At 49.7% G+C, this 21782-nt stretch overlaps 1 protein-coding gene across 2 annotated transcripts in view; it reads left to right on the forward strand.

Annotated features, from left to right (window-relative positions):
* The window catches only part of KIRREL3 (kirre like nephrin family adhesion molecule 3), a 386118-nt gene that overhangs the window by 315169 nt on the left and 49167 nt on the right, over positions 1-21782 (forward strand). For both annotated transcript variants that reach the window (XM_038753761.1, XM_038753762.1), the window contains exons 3-4: positions 4871-5020; positions 10900-11049. In XM_038753761.1, coding sequence (XP_038609689.1) covers positions 4871-5020; positions 10900-11049 — 300 coding nt within the window. The remainder of the gene's footprint in view (positions 1-4870; positions 5021-10899; positions 11050-21782) is intronic.

The raw sequence follows: 21782 nt of genomic DNA on the forward strand, positions 1-21782 counted from the left end.
CACACACACACACACACACACACACACACACACACACACACACACACACACACCCGACTGTTTTTGTGGCAGATCTGAAGCCACAAAGTCAACTCAATTCCATTGCCTCTCGGGGAAAAGGAGCGTTTTGTCCTTGTCTTGAGTGAGAAATTGTCTCTTCGATAAGTAATTTGTTACTAATTACAAACGCGTTCCTCTCTCTCTTTCCAGTCAATACCAAGTCATCTGGCATTTGAGGTCACAGTCCCCAGTTTCCATGCTCAGCATGGGGGTGCCAGACGCCAGAACTGCGGCAGGGAGGAGAGTTGTAGGGGCTATGGGGGCCAGCTGTCCCTCTCGTCCCTCCACTGAGGGGTCCTGAAGTCTTGGAGGAAGGGGCCAGGGGCAGGGGTCTAGGCTCTCGAGGAAATAATGAACCTTCTTTTTTCTGTATTTCTACCTTCCGCCTGCCTCGGGGATGATTGGAAGACAGAGCGAGATAATTGGTGTGAAAGCACTTCAGAAAAATAAGAGCCCTCGGTAGATTTGAGGTGCTAATATTCAGAAACTGGAGCCCAATAGGCTCTGGGAAGGGAGGCTGGGGCCTGGATTCCAGTCCCGACTGTACCCTGCTTGGTGACCCAGGGCAAGACACTCACCCTCTCTGGGTCCGAATCGCCCCCTCATCTGATAAATGGGAGAACACATCCTCCAGTGCTGGAACTGAGCCAGATGTAGCCAGAGTTGGCCCTGGTAATAATAATTATAGTTAATAATTATGGTACTTCAGCGCTTACTATGTGCCAGGCACTGTACTAGACGCTGGGGTTGATACAGACCAAATCAGGTTGGAGACAGTCCCTGTCCCACATGGGGGTCACAGTCTCAATCCCCATTTTACAGATGAGGTAACTGAGGCACAGAGAAATGAAGTGACTTGCCCAAGATCACACAGACAGATTAGAATGCATGACCTGCTGACTCTGAAAGTCCCAGAATGGTTGACTGGGAGAAGAGGAGGGCTAGAGAGGGTGGTTAGTAGCAGTAGGGATGGATGCTGAAGTCTGGTTAGATTTTTTTTTTCATTTTCATCATTGGTTGTAGCAGCATGGTTTACTAGAAAGAACATGGGCCTGGAGACCTGTGTTCTAATCCCATTTCGGTCCCATGCCTGTGGTATGACCTTGGGCAAGTGACTTAATTTCTCTAGGCCTCAGTTTCCTGATCTGTAAAATGTGGAGTCCATACCTTCTAGACTGTGAGCCTGCTGTTGCGTAGGGACCATCTCTATCTGTTGCCAGTTTGTACTTCCCAAGCGCTTAGTACAGTGCTCTGAACATAGTAAGCGCTCAGTAAATACGACTGAATGAATACCTGTTCTCCCTCCCACAGACTGTGAGTCATGGACTGTGTCCAAACTAATTGTCTTAAATCTACCCCAGGGCTTTGGCACACAGTAAGTGCTTAACAAATACCATAAACATTATACTCTTTCCCAGAGATTAGTGCAGCACTCTGCACACATTAAGCACTTAAATAATAAAAATAATAATAATAGTGATGATGATGGCATTTGTTAAGTGCATACTATATATCAAGCACTGTTCTAAGTGTCGGGGTAGATACAAGGTAATCAGGTTGGATATAATCTCTGTCCCACATGGGGCTCATAGTCTTAATCCCCATTTTACAGATGAGGGAACTGAAGCCCAGAGGAGTGAAGTGATTTGCCCAAGGTCACACAGCAGACAAGTGGTGGAGCCAGGAGTATCCACTCTGCCATGCTCCTCCTCCTTCTTCTACCTCCTCCCTCCTCCTTTTCCTCCCTCCTCCTCTTCCTCCTTCTCCCTCCTCCATTCTCCCTCTCCCTCCTCTTCCTTCCTTCTTCTTCCTCCTCTCTCCTCCTCCCTCCTCTTTGGCCCATGCTCCATCCACTAGACCATAGTGGCATTTGTTAAGCACTTTCTAAGTGCCAGGGACTGTACTGAGCGCTGCTCAGGGAGACAACAGAGCACAGCCCTGGTGAGTCTCCCATAGGGCACAGAATAGTGTCACTGGAATCCACTAGTAGACCAGGCATTAGCTGAGGGAGGAAGGATAGACCACTGAGACGCCAGCTAAATCAATCAAAAAATTGTATTTATTGAGCACTTTGTATGTTCAGAGCACTGTACTAAATGGTTAGGAGAGCACAATACAACAAAATTAGCAGATACGTTCCCTGCCCACAATGAGTTTACGGTCTATCGGGGGAGTCAGATATAAAAATGAATAAATAAATAATTTAAACTAAAGTAAGCTAAACTCTTTCTTCCCATGAGTTCCTCCCCAGCAGCTCCCCCACCCTTACCTGAGTTGATCTGCCCACGTCACGATAGGTTTGGCATCTCTGGTCTCCTGGAGAGGAAAAGTGATTTGCCCAAGGTCCCATAAGACTTCAGGACTATCCATTTTCAATCAGTAGCATTTATTGAGTGCTTACTGCGTGCAGAGCATCATCGTCATTCAGTTCATTCAGTCATATTTATCGAGTGCTTACTGTGTGCAGAGCACTGTACTAAGCGCTTGGGAGAGTGCAATACAGTAATAAACAGATAAATTCCCTGCCCACAGCGAGCTTACAGTCTCGGGGGGTGGCGGGACAGATAAATAATGAATGAATAATTCTTACATGTGCATACATGCTGTGATGCTGGGAAGGGCTTAGTGCAGCACTGTACTAAGTGGTTCGGTGAGTTCAGTGAAAGACATTTGGTAGACATTATCCCTGCCCACAAAGACCTTATAGCCTAGAGGAGGAAACAGATTTTAAAATCAATTATGGATATGAACGTAAGTGCTGTGGGACTGAGGGTGGGGTGAATAAAGAGTACAAATCCAAGTGGCAGGATGATACAGAGGGGAGAGGTAATTGGGGAAATGAGGCAATAGTCAAGGAAGGCCCCTTAGAGGTGTGATTGAGGGAGGCTTTAAAGGTGGGGAAAGTGGTGGTCTGTCGGATATGAATGGGGAGGGATTTCCAGGCCAGAGAGGGGACATGGGGTGATGTGTCAACAAAGGGAATGACTAGAGCAAGGACTGGGTTCTTGGCCACTGAGCAGAAAGAAGCATCAGCCATCAGAACTACTGTCTTTGCCCCACACCCAGACCCCTGAACCCCTTTTCTTCCCGGCACCCCCAGCCCAAGCAGCGGAGGCAGGGGGAGTCTTATTTCTAGCAGTAATTACCCATCGACATCCCTCCCCTGTGGACATTTTCAGTGAGAGGAACCTCCACTTTGCTCCTTGTGTTCTCCTAACGACTCCCGCCGCTCTCAGCTTGACAGCCCGATAATTTTTTCCGGCAACACAATCTTCAGCGGTCAGGCCCGCTGCATCCTCTCCCCTTGAGAGCCGTGGAGGCGAAGCAGAGAGCTGTGAAATCGTCGGTCAGGACGAAGAAGGAATACAGTCCGCGAAGGCTCTTTTCCATTGCTTCCTGTGTTTCTCCTGGTGCTGGGAGTCTGGTCTCTTCTCCCCCAGAATTTAGAGACAGGAGGGTGGCCTAGTGGATGGAGCATGGGCCTGAGAATCAGGGGACCTGGGTTTTAAGCCCAGCTCCGCGGCTTGCCTGCTATGTCACCCTGGGAAAGTCACTTCACTTTTCTGGACCTCGGTTTCCTCAACTGAAAAATGGGGATTTTCCCTCTCTCTTAGATTGTGAGTCCTGCGTATGTCTGACCTGATGATCTCATATCTACTACAGTGCTTAGCACAGTGCTTGATACCTAGTAAGTGCTTAACAAATATCACAATTACTAGGGGAGAGTAAGGAGGAAGAAGAGCTGAAGAAACCAGCCATTAAAATCTAGTTTGCGACTCCAACATTCCTGTCCAAATTGATGTTTAATGAGGCTCCTCAGAGGCTGAGCCCAGATTTCAGAGGGTCAAAAGTCATAGTGACCCTTCTGCCAATTCAACTGGCAGAGGCCCCACTCTGCCCCTCCATTCCTCTTTTCTGTGACATGACCCCTTGGCAACCTCTGAGATTGTTGATTGGTTCCTCCCTGGCCCAGAAGTCCCCGACTCTACCTCTTCCAGGAGCTGTGTCAGGACCGGGGGGCTGGCCCTGGGCCTGCTGACAGTGTGGGCACTTGCAAGGCTGTGGTGGCATTGACTTTAGGGGCCCAGTCCCCACTCTCACCTGCCCTCCCCAGAGCATGCTGGGGGGCCGGTCACAGGTGCCGAGTGAGCCCCATAAAATTAAGGGTAAGTCTCTAGGGAGATAGTGGTGTCAGTCTTGCGCCCACCCGGGACGTGGTCTTCTCCTTCCCACAGTGCTCTAGGACAGAGTTCAGCCCTCAGTGGACTTCAGGGCAGGCTGGTGACTGACATAAGTGCCTGGACCCAGGGAAATGGATTAGATGACCTCCCAGTAATAATAATAATAATAATGATGGTATTTGTTAAGCTCTTACTATGTGCAAAGCACTGTTCTAAGCTCTGGGGAGGTTACAAGGTGATCAGGTTGTCCCACGGTGGGGCTCACAGTCTTCATCCCCATTTTACAGATGAGGTAACTGAGGCCCAGAGAAGTGAAGTGACTTGCCCAAAATCACACAGCTAATAATTGGTGGAGCCAGGATTTGAACCCCTGACCTCTGACTCCAAAGCCCGGGCTCTTTCCACTGAGCCACGCTGCTTCCCCAGTAGAGTGTAAGCTCCTTGTGGGCTGGGAACCATGGCTCGGATTTGGGCTTTTCCAAGTGCTCAGTACAGTATGTTGCCCTCAGGGGGCTCTCAGTACATATCTGGAGTACCGCAACTACCTGGACAACTGTCAGGAGGTCAGGGGGCCCTGTGCGTCTGCTACACGGTCATCCCGTGACCCCGGCTTTCTGTTTCCCTAACAGGCCAGGTGTACAGCTTCCAGCAGGAGCCGCAGGACCAGGTGGTGGTGTCGGGCCAACCGGTGACCCTGCTCTGCACCATCCCCGACTACGACGGCTTCGTGCTCTGGATAAAGGACGGCCTGGCCCTGGGCGTGGGCCGTGACCTCTCGCGTAAGTGCTCTCTCCGGCTCAGCTGGCGAAGGCCTCTCTTCTCCCCGGATGGCCTCCCATGCCAGCCTCCTTCTTCAGCATCCCCAATCCACCTCCTCCTTCAGTCTTCTTCAACCTTCCCTTCCAGCTTCCCCTGCCAGCCTGCTCCTCCTGCTTCCATCACCTGCATCTCCCTTCAGCTTCCCCTGTCAACCTGATCCTTCAGCCTCTTCCTTTAGCCCCCCATCAGACTCATCCTTCATTCTCCCCTGCCAACCTGCCTGTCCTGCCTCCCCCACCAACTTCCTCTTTCAGTCTCCCTCATCAACCTCCTTCAGCCTCCTCCTTTAACCTTCCCCTTCAGCCTTTCCTGCCGGCTTCGTCTTTCAGCCTCCCCTGCAAGCCTGCCCCCCACTGCCTACCCCACAGCCTCCTTCTTCAGTCTCCCTCTCCAGCCACCTCTTTCAGCCTGCCCTGCCAGCTTCCTCTTTCAGTCTCCCGTGTCAGCCTCCTTCAGCCTCCTGTGCCAGGCCCCTACATCCCCCACCAATTTCCCCCACTGCCAACCTCCCCATCTGCCCTCTTCTGCCAGCCTTCCCCAGCGACCTTCCCTTCTGGCCTCCCCCTCCAGCCCCCGCTCCTCCATCACTCCTGAGCTTATCTACATCCTCCACTGGCCATGTTTTATTCAATCATTCCTTGTCTATTTATTGAGCACTTACTGTGTTTAATAAGCACTTGAGAGAGTACAATATAACAATAAACAGACACATTCCCTGCCCTCAATGCCCCTTTCTAACAACCTCACAAGGGAATCAGTCAAAGACTGCGTAACACACCCAGAACATCTGCCAGCCATCTTCCCCATCAGAAGGCACCCAAAAAAAGAATTAAAGAGGATCTCAGTGTTTCTACTGACCTAGTAGACAAGGGGCTATTTGCAAGGCTAAAGCATTCAGCTGCACTACCAGGAAATGGCAATGGTGATCTCAACTGGAGGCGGGTGGACAAGAGCAGGGAGATGGCTGTTCGGTCACAAGAGCTCTCTGCCAGCAGCATGTGTACCACAGCAGAAAATAAAATTAGAAGCTCACACTGGAACAAGACTGAGACATTCATATTCTAAAATGTGAGTTATGACTTGCTCAAAATGTGTATTAAAGTATTATAGCATTGGTCAGAATATCCACTATGCTGAAGTGTCACGGTCCAGCCGAGCATGGATAAAATATATAATAATATCTCTGAAATATGCTGGGCCTGGCTCTAAAGCTTAAGTGTTAATGAAAAGTGGCCAATTCTGGTTTGTGTGGATGACTAGAGAAGCAGCATGGCCTAGTGGATAGAGCAATCCTGGTAGTCAGAAGGACATGGGTTCTAATCCCAGGTCTGCCCCTGGTCTGCTTTGTGACCTTGAGCAAGTCACTTCACTTCTCTGGACCTCAGTCCCCTTACCTGTAAAATGGGGATTAAGTCTGTGAGCCCCATCTGAGACAGAACTGTGTCCAACCCAATTTTTCTGTATCCACCACTGCGCTTAGAACAGTGCCTGGCACATAGTAAGCATTTAACAAATACTCCAATTATGATTATTGCTCTTCTGCAGGGAAAACTCAGGGAAGACTCCCTGTCCTTCTCACCCTTGGATCCTTTACCCAGAGAGTTGGCCTGACTTTGGCTTTGCTAATTAGGAGATGGGGTGGGGTCCCAAGGTGGGTGTTGTCTCCTCAGATCGACATGAAATTTTAGGGTGCTGGTCACGTGGGGGTGCCAGCAGCATCCCCTTCTTATGGCTGAAGTGGATAACAAAGTATGTACACTCTCCCTAGACTGTGTACTCTAGAGGCAGGAGGCCAAGGCGGGTCACTGACAATCCAGGGTTCCAGCCTTTGCTCTCCCCCAAGCATGCAGAATGACCTTGCGTGGGTCACTTCACCTCTCCAGGTCTCCATTTCCCATCTGATCAAGAGAGGGTTACGGGGAAGATGATTGATATAATATGATGTGGCCTAGTGGATAGAGGATGGTCCTGGGACTCAGAGGACCTGGGTTCTAATCCCGGCTCTGTCAGTTGTTTGCTGTGCAACCTTGGGCAGGTCATTTCACTTCTCTGTACCTCAGTTACCCCAACTGCAGAATGGGGATTAAGACTGTGAACGCTATGTGGGATAGGGACTGTGCCCAATCTGATTACCTTGTATCTACCCCAGTGCTTAGTACAGTGCCTGGTGCATACTAAGCACTGAAATACAATTTTTTTAAAGTGCCTGCCAACTCTGTTTCTCTCCCAAGTGCTTAGTACAGTGTTCTCTTTCCTAGTAAGCACTCAATACATGGCATAGTGGATAGAGCACAGGCCTGGGAGTCAGAAGGTCATGGGTTCTAATCCTGCATCTATCACTTGTCTGCAGTATGACCTTGAGCAAGTCACTTCACTTAGAGAAGCAGCGTGGCTCAGTGGAAAGAGCACGGGCTTGGGAGTCAGAGGTCATGGGTTCTAATCCCAGCTCTGCCACATGCCTGCTGTGTGACCTTGGGCAAGTCACTTAACTTCTCTGAGCCTGTTACTTTATCTGTAATAGGGGGATTAAGACTGTGAGCCCCACATGGGACAAACTGACCACCTTGTATCGCCCCAGCACTTAGAACAGTGCTTTGCACATAGGAAGCACTTAACAAATGCCATCATTATTATTATTATTATTCTCTGTGCCCCACTTCCCTCATCTGTAAAATGGGGATTAAGACTGTAACCCCATGTGGGACAGGAACTGTATACAACCTTATTTGCTTGTATTCACCCACCAATTAGTATAATGCCTGGCACATAGCTCGTAACACTTATTATAATTATTATTTTGTTGTTATTAGTGATAATAATAAATATAATTGATTGGTGGTGTCCACACCTCTGCACTACACCTCCTGGCATCCAGACGGGGAGTAGACAACTTGCTGGAGGGTTTGGCAGGTGGGAGATTCTTCGGCCACCAATGTGCTTCGAGATCCCGCATTAGTTCAAGTGACTGCCAGTTCTGGGGATCGCAGCTCAGCTAGTCTCCTAATTAACGGAGTACCAACAAACCCATCACTGGAGTTCTCTCCGGCTCACGAGAGCAAATCCTGCTGTTGATAGCTTGCAAAACAACAAGATCAGGGAGAGGTGCCAAGATACCGGTATGGGGTCTGGGATGGAGCGGCGTTGGGGGCACCAAAGGGAGGGGGGAGCTGTGTGATTGCTGAAGGGAGAACAGCTGCAAAGATGGATTGGAATAACAACGATCCCCCACTAGGCTGCCAAATTTGCTCACCTGGATTTCTAAGATGGAGAATTGCAGAGGGGAGAAGGGGGCCAGTTGGGGAGAGCGCCAGGGAAACCAATAGGCTGTGGAGAAGAAACTTTTGTGCTTTTCAAGCATCCTTAGACCAAGTCTCTACAGAGGTGGGAAAATCTGGGTAATTCAACCTACCTAGGAGCAGAAAACAATTCCTCCCATGTAGGCCCAGTGGATCAATCAAAAGTATTGATTGGGCGCCCACTGTGTTCAGAACACTGTACATAGCACTTGGAGGAGTACAATAGAATTAGCGGGCAGGTTCCCTGCCCTCAAAGATCTAGTTAGGGAGACAGGCATTAAACTAAATTACAGGAAAGAGGAATCAATAGAGACTAAAGATATTTATGTAAATCAATCAGTTGTATTTGTTGAGCACTTACTGTGTGCCAAGGAGTGTACTAAGAGCTTGGGAGAGTTCAGTATAGCAGATTCGACAGACAGGTTCCTTGCCCACGAGTCTGTCTGTGTCTGTTTATTGTTGTACTCTCCCAAGCACTAAGTAATAATAATACTAATAGTGGTGTTTGTTAAGAGCTTACACTCAGTAACACTCAGTTACACTCTGCACTCAGTAAATGCTCAATCAATTTGATTGAATGAATGAATTCCAGATAGAAGGAGAATGTGAACAAGAGGCGGATGGTGGGAGAGAAGAAAGCAAGGCACAGTGAGTAGGTTGGATTTAAGGGAGTGAAGTGCGCTGACTGAACTGTAGTGGGAGAGGAGCGAGATTAGATAATAGGAGAGAGATAGTTGAGTGTTTTATAACTGATGGCTGGGAATTTCTGATAGATGCAGTGATGGATGGGCAACTGTTGGAAGTTTTCAAAGAGTGGGGAGATGGTATTTGTTAAGCACTTACTATGTGCCAAGTGCAATATTAAGTGCTGGGTACAAGATAATCGGAACAGACACAGTCCGTGTCCCTCCCGCGGTTCACAGACTAAGTGGAGATGACTCAGAATGCTGATCCGGGCATTGGAGTGAAGTTCAGACGTGGGAGGGCATACTAGGTCGGACCAGCTGTGGTGAGGATATGGATCCTGGGTTCCAGCCTCCAGGGTTCTTCGGTCAACTTTCCAGAAAAAATAGGTTGAGAGAGTCTAGGACAGGGTCCAGGGTTGGGGGCAGTGGTCCCTCCAGGCCCCTTATGTGCCCACCCAGTGCTAGGGCCCTGGGGCGGCATGGACACTGAGCTGTGCCTGACCAAAGGCTATTGGTGTGAGCCAGGATATCCCCTTCTGCCCACTGCTGCAGCGCAATTGCCTCTGATCCCACCCAGCAAGGAACCACTGTGCAAGGTGATAGAGTGTTTCAGCGGGAAGGTGAGGCAGATGTACATAATAATAATAATAATGGTATTTGTTAAGCATTTAATATGTGCAAAGCACTGTTCTAAGCACTGGGGGTGATACAAGGTGATCAGGTTGTCCCATGTGGGGCTCACAGTCTTAATCCCCATTTTACAGATGAGGGCACAGGCACAGAGAAGTTAAGCGAATTGCCCAAAGTCACCCAGCTGAAAAGCAGCAGAGCCGGGATTAGAATCCATGATCTCTGACTCTCAAGCCTGGGCTCTTTCCACTGAGCCATGCTGCTTGGAGACAGACCTTGCTGTGTTTTCCCTTTTCCCCCACTTTTAACTCTTTTGGGCTTGGCAGGGATGGGCCCAGAGTGATGTGGGGGAGGAGAAGGAGGAAGAAGAGGAAAGGGAGGAAGAGGAAGGGAAGAAGGAAGAGAAAAAGGAGGAGAAAGCAGAAGGGGAGAAGGAAGGAGGAGGAAGAGGAAGGGGGAAAAGAGGGGGAGGAGGGCGGGAGAAGGAAGAAAGGAAGAAGGAGGAGGAAGAGGAAGGGGATAAGGAGAGAAAGGAGGAGGAAGATGAGGGAGGGGCGAAAGAGGAAAAGGAGAAAAAGGAGAACATTGGGGGAAAGTCAAGGATGGAGAAGGGAGGGTGAGGGGTGTTGGATGGTCTACACGGTCACTGGGGGAGAGTCAGAGGTGGAGAAGGGAAAGTTAGGGATGGAGGGGGGAGAGTTAGGAGTGTCAGATGGTCATTCAATCCATCAGTCGATGAATCACTGGGGGAGAGTCAGAGATGGAGAGAGCAGAATTAGGCATATTTATTGAGCACTTACCGTTTGCAGAGCACTGTACTAAGTGCTGGAGAGAGTTAAATATGATCGATTTGGTAGACACATTCCCTGCCCACAACAAACTTACAGTCTACAGGAAAAGGTAACCAAGTCAATCGCAGTCCCTGTCCCATGTAGAGTTCGCAGGAGCCCGGGGTATCTACCCCAGGGCTTAGTACAGTGCCTTGCACGTAGTAAGTGCTTAACAAATACCATAATAATAGTTATTATTATATATCTAAAGTTAGTACTGTGTTAATGTTGATAAACAAGACTTGGGTGACAAGGGGTCATCAAGCTTCATACCAAATTGAAAACCTTTAAAGCTGTAGTGGGATCCAACTTTCTAAATGGCTGAGAGCTGGATCTACTACAGAAATGTGCCCCCCACCCCACCAGCCTGGGGTCTGACTCTGTGCTCTCCCCCTAGGTTACCCCGAATACCTGGTGGTGGGGAACCACCTGTCCGGGGAGCATCACCTGAAGATCCTCAGCGCTGAGCTCAAGGACGATGCCGTGTACGAGTGTCAGGCCATCCAAGCGGCCATCCGCTCACGCCGTGCCCGACTCACTGTCCTAGGTAAGAGGTCCACGGCATCCCACCCTGCCACCCTGACTCTGACCCCCTCCCCACCACCAACCGGCCCCCAGACAGACTGGTCTGGCTATCGTTTCGTTGGAGGTAGTGGGGCTCCTCGGGGGGTGGGGTGCGTGTGTGTGTGTGTGTGTGTGTGTGTGTGTGTGTGTGTGTGTGTGTGTGCGCGCGCCCTTTGTGGCCCATGAATTCTTGCACCCATACCTATCGTCACAGATGTGAACGTTCGCTTGTGCAGTGTGTCTGTAGGTACTCCAGCCTGTTGGTGTCTTCTCGGATATACATGCGCGCATACACCTCTGTACATGGGGCAATCTTGGAAACAACCCTCTGCTTGATTCTGGTGCACAAATCGGTGACAGGCAAACTGGGAAGCCGAAAGGCCACATGGCTTTCATTCCTTTTTGCGTCTGGGTGGAAGGGAAAGTTGGAAAAAACCTGGGACAGCTTTTTAGTTTAGGTACTGATTGAGCATGGGAGGGACAGAAAGGTGACCGAAAGGAGAAAGAAGGGAAGGGAGTTAAGATGCAGGGAAGGGGATGTCGGGTGAATGTGGATGGTGGGGTGGCCTAGAGGAAACAGCAAGAGTATGGTGGTCAGGAGACTTTTTTTTGTGGTATTTGTTAACCCTTTACTATGTGCCAGGCATTGTTCTAAGCGCTGAGGTAGATATAAGGCAATCAGGTTGGACACAGTCCATGTCCCACATGGGGCTCACAGTCTTCATCCCCATTTAACAGGTGAGGTAACTGAGGCACAGAGAAGTTAAGTGACTTGCCCAAGGTCACACAGCAGACAAGTGGGGCAGCCAAGACTAGAGTCCAAGTCCTTCTGACTCCCAGGCTTTGCAGTTCATCCACTAGGCCACACTGCTTTTCTGATGAGAAACAGCTCTGTTGAAGCTCTGAGAAGGAGCCCTGCTTCTGTGCTCAGCTTCTCTGACGACGATGTGATCTGGGTTCTAGTCTCAGTTCCACCACCGACCTGCCGTGTGTACTTGGGCAACTCAGTTAACCCCTCTGTGCCTCTGCTTCTTCACCCGTAAAATGGGGATATCCGCCTCACCCCACCTCACAGGGATGTTAGGAGATTGGCGCAAAAGTGCTTTAGAATAGAGAAAACTGCTCTATAAATGCAAGTGCTTCTGTAGTAACCCACTCTCATCTTCATGACTGGGGAGTTTTCCAAGCAGCCCTACAAGCAGGCCCAGAGGGACATCTCCAAATTCTGGACGGGGGTTGACCTTGGAGTCCGACGGTGGGAGCGACTCAGGATCCAGGCTGGGACCTCTGGTGTCTCTTTGATGACCCTCCCCTCCACCCTAACCGAACACCTCTTGGAATAGTAGGAGCAGAAGTCAGGGCTGCAGGCAGATTTCCAGCATGCCTTGCAGAAGCCACGGGTGCAGTGGGACGGGGCTCAGGGCTGAGGGCTCAGGTGAATGTTCAGACCTCCTCACGCAGCCTCGCCCAGGAGGTCACAGCTGACTTGTTCGGATTTCACGGGTGGCCAGAAGCCGCCTGTTCCGTGCCAAGTCGGCGGCTGCCAATCTCTCTGAAGCCGCAGGAGTTGGCTCAGGAAGGGGCCGCCATTTGCATTTGCAAATCTCCTGCATGTCTGAGCCAACATCTGGGCTCCTCTGCTCTCTCCTTCCACTGGGCCACGGGGCTCAGCCACACTCAGATACCAGGACTTTGTTCCATTTCCGCCCCCTCGCTCCTGCTGTTCCCCCCGCCTGGAGCTCCCTCCCCGCCCTGACCACAGCTCTCCCCACTTTCAAAGCCCTCCTGAGAGCCCGCCTCCTCCAGGAAGCCTTCCCTGCAAACTGACATAACCCAGCTGCCCCAAACCACCTCCATGTTTATCATCATCATCATCATCAATCATATTTATTGAGCGCTTACTGTGTGCAGAGCACTGTACTTAGCACTTGGGAAGTACAAGTTGGCAACATATAGAGACAGTCCCTACCCAACAGTGGGCTCACAGTCTAAAAGGGGGAGACAGAGAACAAAACCAAACATACTAACAAAATAAAATAAATAGAATAGATATGTACAAGTAAAATAAATAAATAGAGTAATAAATATGTACAAACATATATACATATATACAGGTGCTGTGGGGAAGGGAAGGAGGTAAGGCGGGGGGATGGAGAGGGGGAGGAGGGGAAGAGGAAGGAAGGGGCTCAGTCTGGGAAGGCCTCCTGGAGTAGGTGAGCTCTCAGTAGGGCCTTGAAGGGAGGAAGAGAGCTAGCTTAGCACTGATGTATGTTATTCTCATCCTTGCTACCCAGGTAGAGTTTGCCTTTTAGACTGTGAGCCCACTGTTGGGTAGGGACTGTCTCTACATGTTGCCAACTTGTACTTCCCAAGCGCTTAGTACAGTGCTCTGCACACAGTAAGCGCTCAGTAAATATGATTGATTGATTTGCTTATTCTACTATTTCATCTTGCTGCATTTGAACTGTTATATCATTGTTCTTTCCCCTGTTCCCATTATTTATTAATTATTTAGTAATTATGGCGATATTTGTTAAGCGCCCCTACTAGGTACCAAGTATTGGGGTAGATACAATACAATCAGATCAAATAATCACTGGCTTGCGTGAGATTCAATGTCCAAGAGGGAGGGAGGATTAATCATTCAAACAATTCTACTTATTGAGCACTTACTGGGTACAGAGTACTGTACTAAGCACTTCGGAGAGTATAACAAAGTTGGTAAACTTGTTTCCTGCCTACAATTCATTCATTCATTCAATTGTATTTATTGAGCGCTTACAGTGTGCAGAGCACTGTACTAAGTGCTTGAGAAGTACAATTCAGCAAAAAATAGACATTCCTTGACCACATTGGGCTCAGAGACTAGAAGGGGAAAATAAATAAATGATGGTATTTGTTAAGCACTTACTATGTGCCAAGCACCGTTCTAAGCGCTTGGGTAGATGCAAGGTAATCAGGTTGTCACAGGTGGGGCTCACATTTACAAAGCAGGGACAAGTTTGTGTCTGAGCATTGGAGACTGCCTCTCATCCACTGTATGGCCTTGGGTAAGTTACTTCACTTCTCTATGCCTCAGCTACCTCATCTGAAAAATGGGGATTGAGGTTGTGAGCCCCACATGGGACAGGGACTTTGTCTAACTCAATTCGCTTGAAGCCACTCCAGCACTTAGTATAGTGCCTGGCACATAGTAAGCGCTTAACAAATACCCTCCCTGTTATTATTACTATTATCCACATCCTGCCTCTGGCTTGGAACACCCTTCCTCCTTCCTCATAGCCGACAGACAATGTCTCTCCCCCCTTTCAAAGCCTTACAGAAGGCTCATCTCCTCTGAGGCCTTCTCTTACTAAACCCTTCTTTCCTCTTCTCCCCACCCTCTACATCACCCTGACTTGCTCTCTTTATTCACCCCCCGTCCCAGCCCCACAGCACTTATGTACAGCCCTGTAATTTATTTATGTATATTAATGTCTGCCTCCCCTTCTAGACTATAATCTCACTGTAGGCAGGGAATGTGTCTTTTTATTGTATTATACTCTCCCAAGCATTTAGTACAATGCTCTGCACATAGCAATAATAATAATGATGGCATTTATTAAGCGCTTACTATGTACAAAGCACTGTTGTAAGCGCTGGGGAGGTTACAAGATGATCAGGTTGTCCCATGTGGGGCTCACAGTCTTAATCCCCATTTTGCAAATGAGGTAACTGAGGCACAGAGAAGTTAAGTGACTTGCTCAAAGTCACAGAGCTGACAACTGGTGGAGCCGGGATTCGAACTCCCTTCTAGACTGTGAGCCCGTTGTTGGGTAGTGACCATCTCTATATATTGCCAACTTTTACTTCCCAAGCACTTAGTACAGTGCTCTGCACATAGTAAGTGCTCAATAAATATAATTGAATGAATGAACCCATGACCTCTGACTCCAAAGCCCATGCTCTTTTCATTGCGCCACGCTGCTTCTCTCAATAAATATGATAAATAAATAAATAAGCATGCAATAAATATGACTGGCTGACTGACAGACTGAAAGTAGGCCCCTGGTCATCCTCTGGGGCTCGATGTCATTTGGAGAAGGAACAGGGATACTCTCAGCTTGATGTGACTTCTCAATCATTAAATAATTCATGTTGGCTTAGGAAAGCGTTCTGTCTAGTGGGAGTTGCAAGGAGGCAGAGTTAATATTAGGACAGGTGGGGAAGGTCTGCTGGGGAGGGGACTTGGGCAGGAAATGGATTGTGTTTTAGTAATTAACATGGCAACCTCGGGAGTGGGCTGCCACCTCCTTGTTGTTGTTTGCTCCCTGCCGGTAGGCCTCTAGATCTCCAAGCTGTTTTCAAGCCCAGAAGCATCTTTTATCAGGGTTACAGAGGATAGGAGCTGGGATTCCGGTGTTTAAGGGGAGAAACAACTCTCCAGATGGGGACAGTCCACCCCTGCTTGGAGAAAGACGTCAAACCAGAGTGTGATACAGTGCTGGATTGACTTGCCGTCAGATGTGTGGATTCTCTTTGGATCTGTTAGAAGCAGGAGAGGTCCTAGCCTGTGAGGCCCTTGCTTAAAGGCAGGGGGATGGACTTGATGACCTCTAGAGCCCCCATTCATCTGGGGTCCTGGGATGACCTCAAGGTGCCACCATCGTCACTGACTTTGGCCTCTCCATTGAGGCCTCTCCATTGAGACCTCTTCTATTTAGAGAAGCAGTATGGCTTAGTGGAAAGAGCTCTGGCTTGGGAGTCAGAGGTCATGGGTTCAAATCCCGGCTCTGCCACTTGTCAGCTTGTGACTTTGGGCAAGTCACTTCATTTCTCTGTGCCTCAGTTATCTTATCTGTAAAATGAGGATGAAGGGCCCCCTGTGGGACAATCTGTTCAGCTTGTAACCTCCCCAGCACTTAGAACAGTGCTTTGCACATAGTCAGTGCTTAATAAATGTCATCATTATTATTATTATTATTATTAATCTCCATTTGGCAGATGAGGAAACCTAGGCCCAGAGAGGCTAATGACCTGTCCACGGTCACTCAGCAGAGACTAGAACCTGGATTCTTTGGTGCATTCACACAAATAGGTAGATCTCTGCACACTCCCGGCACACCACGTGCTCCTCCCCCTCCCTCTTCAGGCCCGACCCCGGCCCTCCCCTCTCCCCTAATTGGCGCTCAGCGCAGTGTAGCTTCCGCCGCAGTGCCGGGCGCATGGGCTGTGGTGTGGGAATCAGTCACTGGAGAACTTGGTGGGTTGTTAGTGACCTGACAAAAATATTGACTCTTCCCCCCTGCCAGCTGGCAGAGAAGAATGAGAGGCTTGAAGCCTAGCTTCACTATTGATCTGGCTAATGACAGATGAAAGGGAAGGGAAAGGGAGGGACTGAGCCTTCCCAGACTCCCCACTGGGTGGGCATGGGAGGGGGAGGCAAGCTTGTGTGCCCCCCATGCCCAGGAGGAAGGAGCAGGAAGATGGTGAGGGCAATGATCCCCAGAGCTTCCACTTTGGGCTCTCAGGCCTTCTAACAGGGCTCAGTCCATCAATCCTATTTAGTGAACGCCTAATTAATCAAGCAATGGTATTTATTTGGCACTTACTGTGTACACAGCACTATGCTAGGCGCTTGGGAGGGCAAAACACAACAGAGTTTTGGGAGTCACATTCTTTGCCTACAATGAGCTTACAGTCTAGAGTTTACAGCCAAATACGTGTAGAGCACAGTACAAGGCATTTGGGAGGGTACAGAGGAAAGAGTAGAATTGATCCCTGCCCTGGGTGTCCTTATTATTCATCTGGGAAAGAAATTACAGGCAGGAGAGAGCACTAGAGTATAAATGATAACAGGCCTGGGAGTCGGAGGAACTGGGTTCTAGTCCCCTATTCAACACTTCTCTGCTGTGTGACCTTGGGTAAGTCACTTAATTTCTCTAGGCCTCAGCTTCCTCATAAAATAAAAATAAAATAAATAATGGCATTTGTTAAGCACTTACAATGTGCCGAGCACTGTTCTAAGTGCTGGAGTAAATACAAGGTAATCAGGTTGTCCCACATGGGGCTCACAGTCTTAATCCCCATTTTACAGACGAGGGAACTGAGGCACAGAGAAATTAAGTGACTTGCCCAAAGTCACACAGCTGACATGTGAGGGAGCCGGGATTAGAACCCATGACCTCTGACTCTCAAGCCTGTGCTCTTACCACTAGGCCATGCTGCTTCAGATGACCAGTCTCTCCCTGCCCCCCGATGCCCCCAGGGTGTTCAGCCTCTTGGAACTTCTCCCCCCATCCTCGCTCCTCATCATCTCTCCCTCTGCCCCCGGCTCATGACCTCTCCAGGGACCCTCGAGGGTCCTCCCACCTCGGCCCCAACCACCCAAGTCTGCACCAGGGAAAACTCCTATAACACCAAGGAGCTCTGCTTCTTTCTCCATCAAAACTGAGCCTGCCACCACTCAGGAAGGCTAACTTCCCCCAAAAAAATGTCACACCGCCACCGCTCAGGAAGGCTAACTTCCCCCCAAAAATGTCACACTTTCACACGTCGATCAAGGTGTTTGTAAATGTTTATGTAAAAGCAAGAGTCTTCCATATGCAAATATGTCAAAAAAATGCTCTGGCAGCTGAGAGGGCTCTGGCTGCCAGGAATCCGATGCCGAGCTCTACAGCTGGAAAGGCAAGGAGAGGGGGGAGAGAGGAGGGGAGAGCCTGCCTGTCCTCCCAACCGGTCTGCCACTTACCACCCAAGCCCCCCAATCCCCTGCCCCTTCAACCTCACAGGAAGCCCGGAGAGAGTGGGGGACAGATGTCAGACACCCTCTTTTTTATGGTATTTGTTAAATGCTTACTATGTTCCAGGCACTCTACAAAGCGCTGGGGTAAGATACAGTATAATCAGGTTGAAAACGGTCCCTGCCCCACAGAGGGCTCACAGTCCTAATCCCCATTTTACAGATGAGGTAACTGAGGCACAGAGAAGTTTAGTGGCTTGCTCGAGGTCACACAGCAGATAAGTGGCCGATTCAGGATTCGAACCAGGGCCTCTGTGCTCTTTCCACTAGGCCACCCTGCTTCTCTGCCACTTCTTCACTCTCCTACCAAGGTGTCATTTGCTGAGTACAGCACTTAAGTACATATCTGTAATTTATTTTAATGATGATGATGATGGTATTTGTTCAGCACTTACCATGTGCCAAGCACTGTTCCAAGTGCTGGAATAGTTTCAAGGTAATCAAGTGGGGCTCACAGTCTTAATCCCCATTTTACAGATGAGGTAACTGAGGCACAGAGAAGTTAAGTGACTTGCCCACAGTCACACAACAGACAAGTGTTGGAGAGGGGATTAGAATGCATCTCCTCTGATTCCCTAGCCTGTGCTGTTTCCCGTGCTGCTTCTCTAATTTTAATTTGAATGTCCATATCCTCCTCTAGACTGAAAGGTCCTTGTGGGCAGGGAACTTGTCTATCAACTCTGTTATAGTGTACTCTCCCAAGCTCTTAGTACAATGCTCTGCACATGCTCAATACATATGATTGATTGAACGATGACTCTATTTGACAGATGGGGAAACTGAAGTCTCAAGAAAGCTACCCCAACCCGAAACAGGGAACGCGGTCCCCTGTGACCACCCACTCTCCTGAAGGGGAAAGAAGTCAAAAGTTCAGGGCCCAGGGAGAGTCCTGCTGACCAAACCGACCACCCACCAACCCCACTTCAACTCAGCAAAACCAACCCTTCCCATCCTTGTCTTCCTTCTTACTCCAATCTCTTTGTTACCTACGGAGGAGCCAGAATTTCCAGGCCCAATATCCACCTTTCCCCCTATTACCAATCTATGGTATCTACTGAGACCCTATTGTGTACAGAGCACTCTACTAAGAGCTTGGCAGAGTACAACTAACATTGTCCCACAGCCCCACCATTTCTGTTCCCTTCCCACCCCGAAAACCAGTTTATCAGAAGGGGGCCTTGAGAGCTCTCCATTTACCTCCTGGAGCAATCTTATCTAAACCTGTTCAGGTGGCACTAGTGTGTGGAGATGGGAGAGAGAGGGAGAATTAAGGGAGAGAGGGGTGATGTGTGGACATTATTATTACTTAAGGGCTGCAAAGCTGTTGGTTTATGTTTTTTTATCTGGGTGCCAGGCAAAGGAGAATCCACTGTGCATATTATCTGAGCCCCACACCCGCTCGCCCTTCTTCCCCATCTCCTATAAATCTCGTTAAACGGGTCTGTTGGCAAGACAGAAAAATAATTAAGGAGACGGTGGGTATCTGAGATGTAGCTCTTATTACTGTAATGCAGCCGGCTGTTTCGCTCCCTCACGACTTAACAGAACCGGGAGGGAAATCAGGTTTAAAATTTTTCCTTCCAGAGATGCCAACGACCTAGCCGAAAGCCAGCACCAGGCGGGCCAAGGCTGCGGGGGGTCGGTCGTTTCTGCCTGGACCCCGTCCCTAAGGGGCTTTTAAACCCGCAGTTTACCTTTTGACTGCAGGCTCTTTTCTCCCCGGTTCTTTATTTCCCATTTATTCCTGGACTGGAGGCAAGGCACACAGGAAGGAGAAAGAGAGAGCGCTTCTCCTCCTCCGTGCCCGTGCCCGCCCCGCGGGCTGACACATCCCAGCCAGAAAACGCTCTCCACGGGGGCTCGCTTTAGCGCCCGCTGGGAACTGACTGCTCAAATGATGAGTCTCCCCTCCGTTATAGCCTGCGACCAACGACAAGTCGCCCAGGGATCTTCCCTCCCCTTCTCCCCCACCAACCCCTCCTCCCGTCTCTTCCCTCTCTTCCCTTCCTTCCTCCCTCTCCCTTCTCCCCCTTCCTCCTCCCTTCTCCCCTTCCTCCTCCTCCTCCTCCCTTCTCTCCCTTCCTCCTCCTTCTCCCTTCTCCCCCTTCCTCCTCCTTCTCCCTCTCCCTCTTTCTCCCCCTCCTCTCCCTTCTCCCCCTTCCTCCTCCTTCTTCCCCTTCTCCTTTTTCTCCCTTCTCCCTTTCTCCTTTTTCTCCCCTATCTCCTCCCCCTCTCCCTTCTCCCCCTTTCTCCTCCCCCTCCCTTCTCCCCCTTTCTCCTCTTCCTCCTTCCCCTCTCCCCCTTCCTCCTTCCCCTCTCCCCCTTCCTCCTCCCCCTCTCCCCCTTTCTCCTCCCCCTCCCTTCTCCCCCTTTCTCCCCCTCCCCTCCCTTCTCCCCCTTCCTCCTTCCCCTCTCCCCCTTCCTCCTCCCCCTCTCCCCCCTCCTCCTCCCCTTCCTCCTCCTCCTCTCCCCCTCTCCTCCTCCCCTTCCTCCTCCCCCCTCCCCCTCTCCTCCTCCCCTTCCTCCTCCCCCCTCCCTGCTCCACTTCTTTGTTTTCCCCTTATTGCCTCCCATTTCCCCCCCTTCTCCCTTTCACCTACTCCCTCCTCTCCCAATTTCATATCCACCCCCTCCCTCCCCAACACCCAGAAGGAGGTAAATGCAAAGTACCTGTCCTACTTCGATTTTTACAGGGGGAAAGACTTAGGACTAGAAAGAGGCTGAGTAACAGAGACCTGTTTACAGCCTGGACAGACTTTTAGGAGCCTCCTCGGAGAGCCACGGGGTGGGGTAGCAGTAAGACATTCTCTTACCCTCTATTCTCTTTTCACTCCAGAATCCCTGCCTCCTCCCTCCCACATCCCCCCTGGGCCCCATCTCTATGGCTTGTGCCCCCCTCTTCCCCTTCGGGAGGTTTGCTGGGACCTCACTTTCCCAATTTCCTCATTCCCCACCTCCGGGAGAATTTCTCCATCATTGACCCTATGTCCTTTTGGCCATCTGAGGTCCAAGGCAGTGAGCCCCCAGCATCCTGTCCCTTCTCCCCCTTCCTCCTTCTTCTCCCTTCCCCTCATCCTACCACTGCCTTGACTCCTTCCCCCCCACCCCACGAGTCCACTCCTACAAGGCTGTAATAATGATGATGATGATGGTATTTGTTCAGCACTTACCATGTGCCAAGCACTGTTCTAAATGCTGGAATAGTTTCAAGGTAATCAAGTGGGGCTCACAGTCTTAATCCCCATTTTATAGATGAGGTAACTGAGGTACAGAGAAGTTAAGTGACTTGCCCATGGTCACACAGCAGACAAGTGTTGGAGAGGGGATTAGAACCCAACTCCTCTGACTTCCAAGGTAATAATTAAGATCTTTATTAAGTGTTTACTATGTGGTAAGCATTAAAGTAGATACAAGTTTATCAGATTGAGCACAGTCCTGCCCCTTAAGAGGCTCTCAATCTATTTTATCCCCACTCCAGTCCATACTTCACTCTGCTGCTGGGATCATTTTTCTACAGAACCATTCAGTCCACGTTTCCCCACTCCTCAAGAACCTCCAGTGGTTGCCTATCCACCTCTGCATCAAACAGAAACTCCTCACCATTGGCTTTAAAACACTAAATCATCTTGATCCCTCCTACCTAAGCTCCCTAGTTTTCTAGTACAACCCAGCCCGCACACTTTGCTCCTCTAACACAAACCTACTCACTGTCCCTCGATTTTTTTTCTATCTCACTGCCAACCCCTTGCCCTCATCCTGCTTCTGGCAGGCAACACCCTCTCTCTCCATATCTGACAGACCACCACTCTACCCACCCTGCAAGCCTTATTAAAAGCATACCTCCTCCAAGAGGCTTTCCCTGGCTAACCCTCAGTTCCTCTCTCTGACTCCCTTCTGTGTCGCCCTTGCACTTAATAGTAATGATGACATTTGTT

This window comes from Tachyglossus aculeatus, chromosome 11 (genome assembly GCF_015852505.1).
Source record: "Tachyglossus aculeatus isolate mTacAcu1 chromosome 11, mTacAcu1.pri, whole genome shotgun sequence".
NCBI lineage: Eukaryota > Metazoa > Chordata > Mammalia > Monotremata > Tachyglossidae > Tachyglossus > Tachyglossus aculeatus.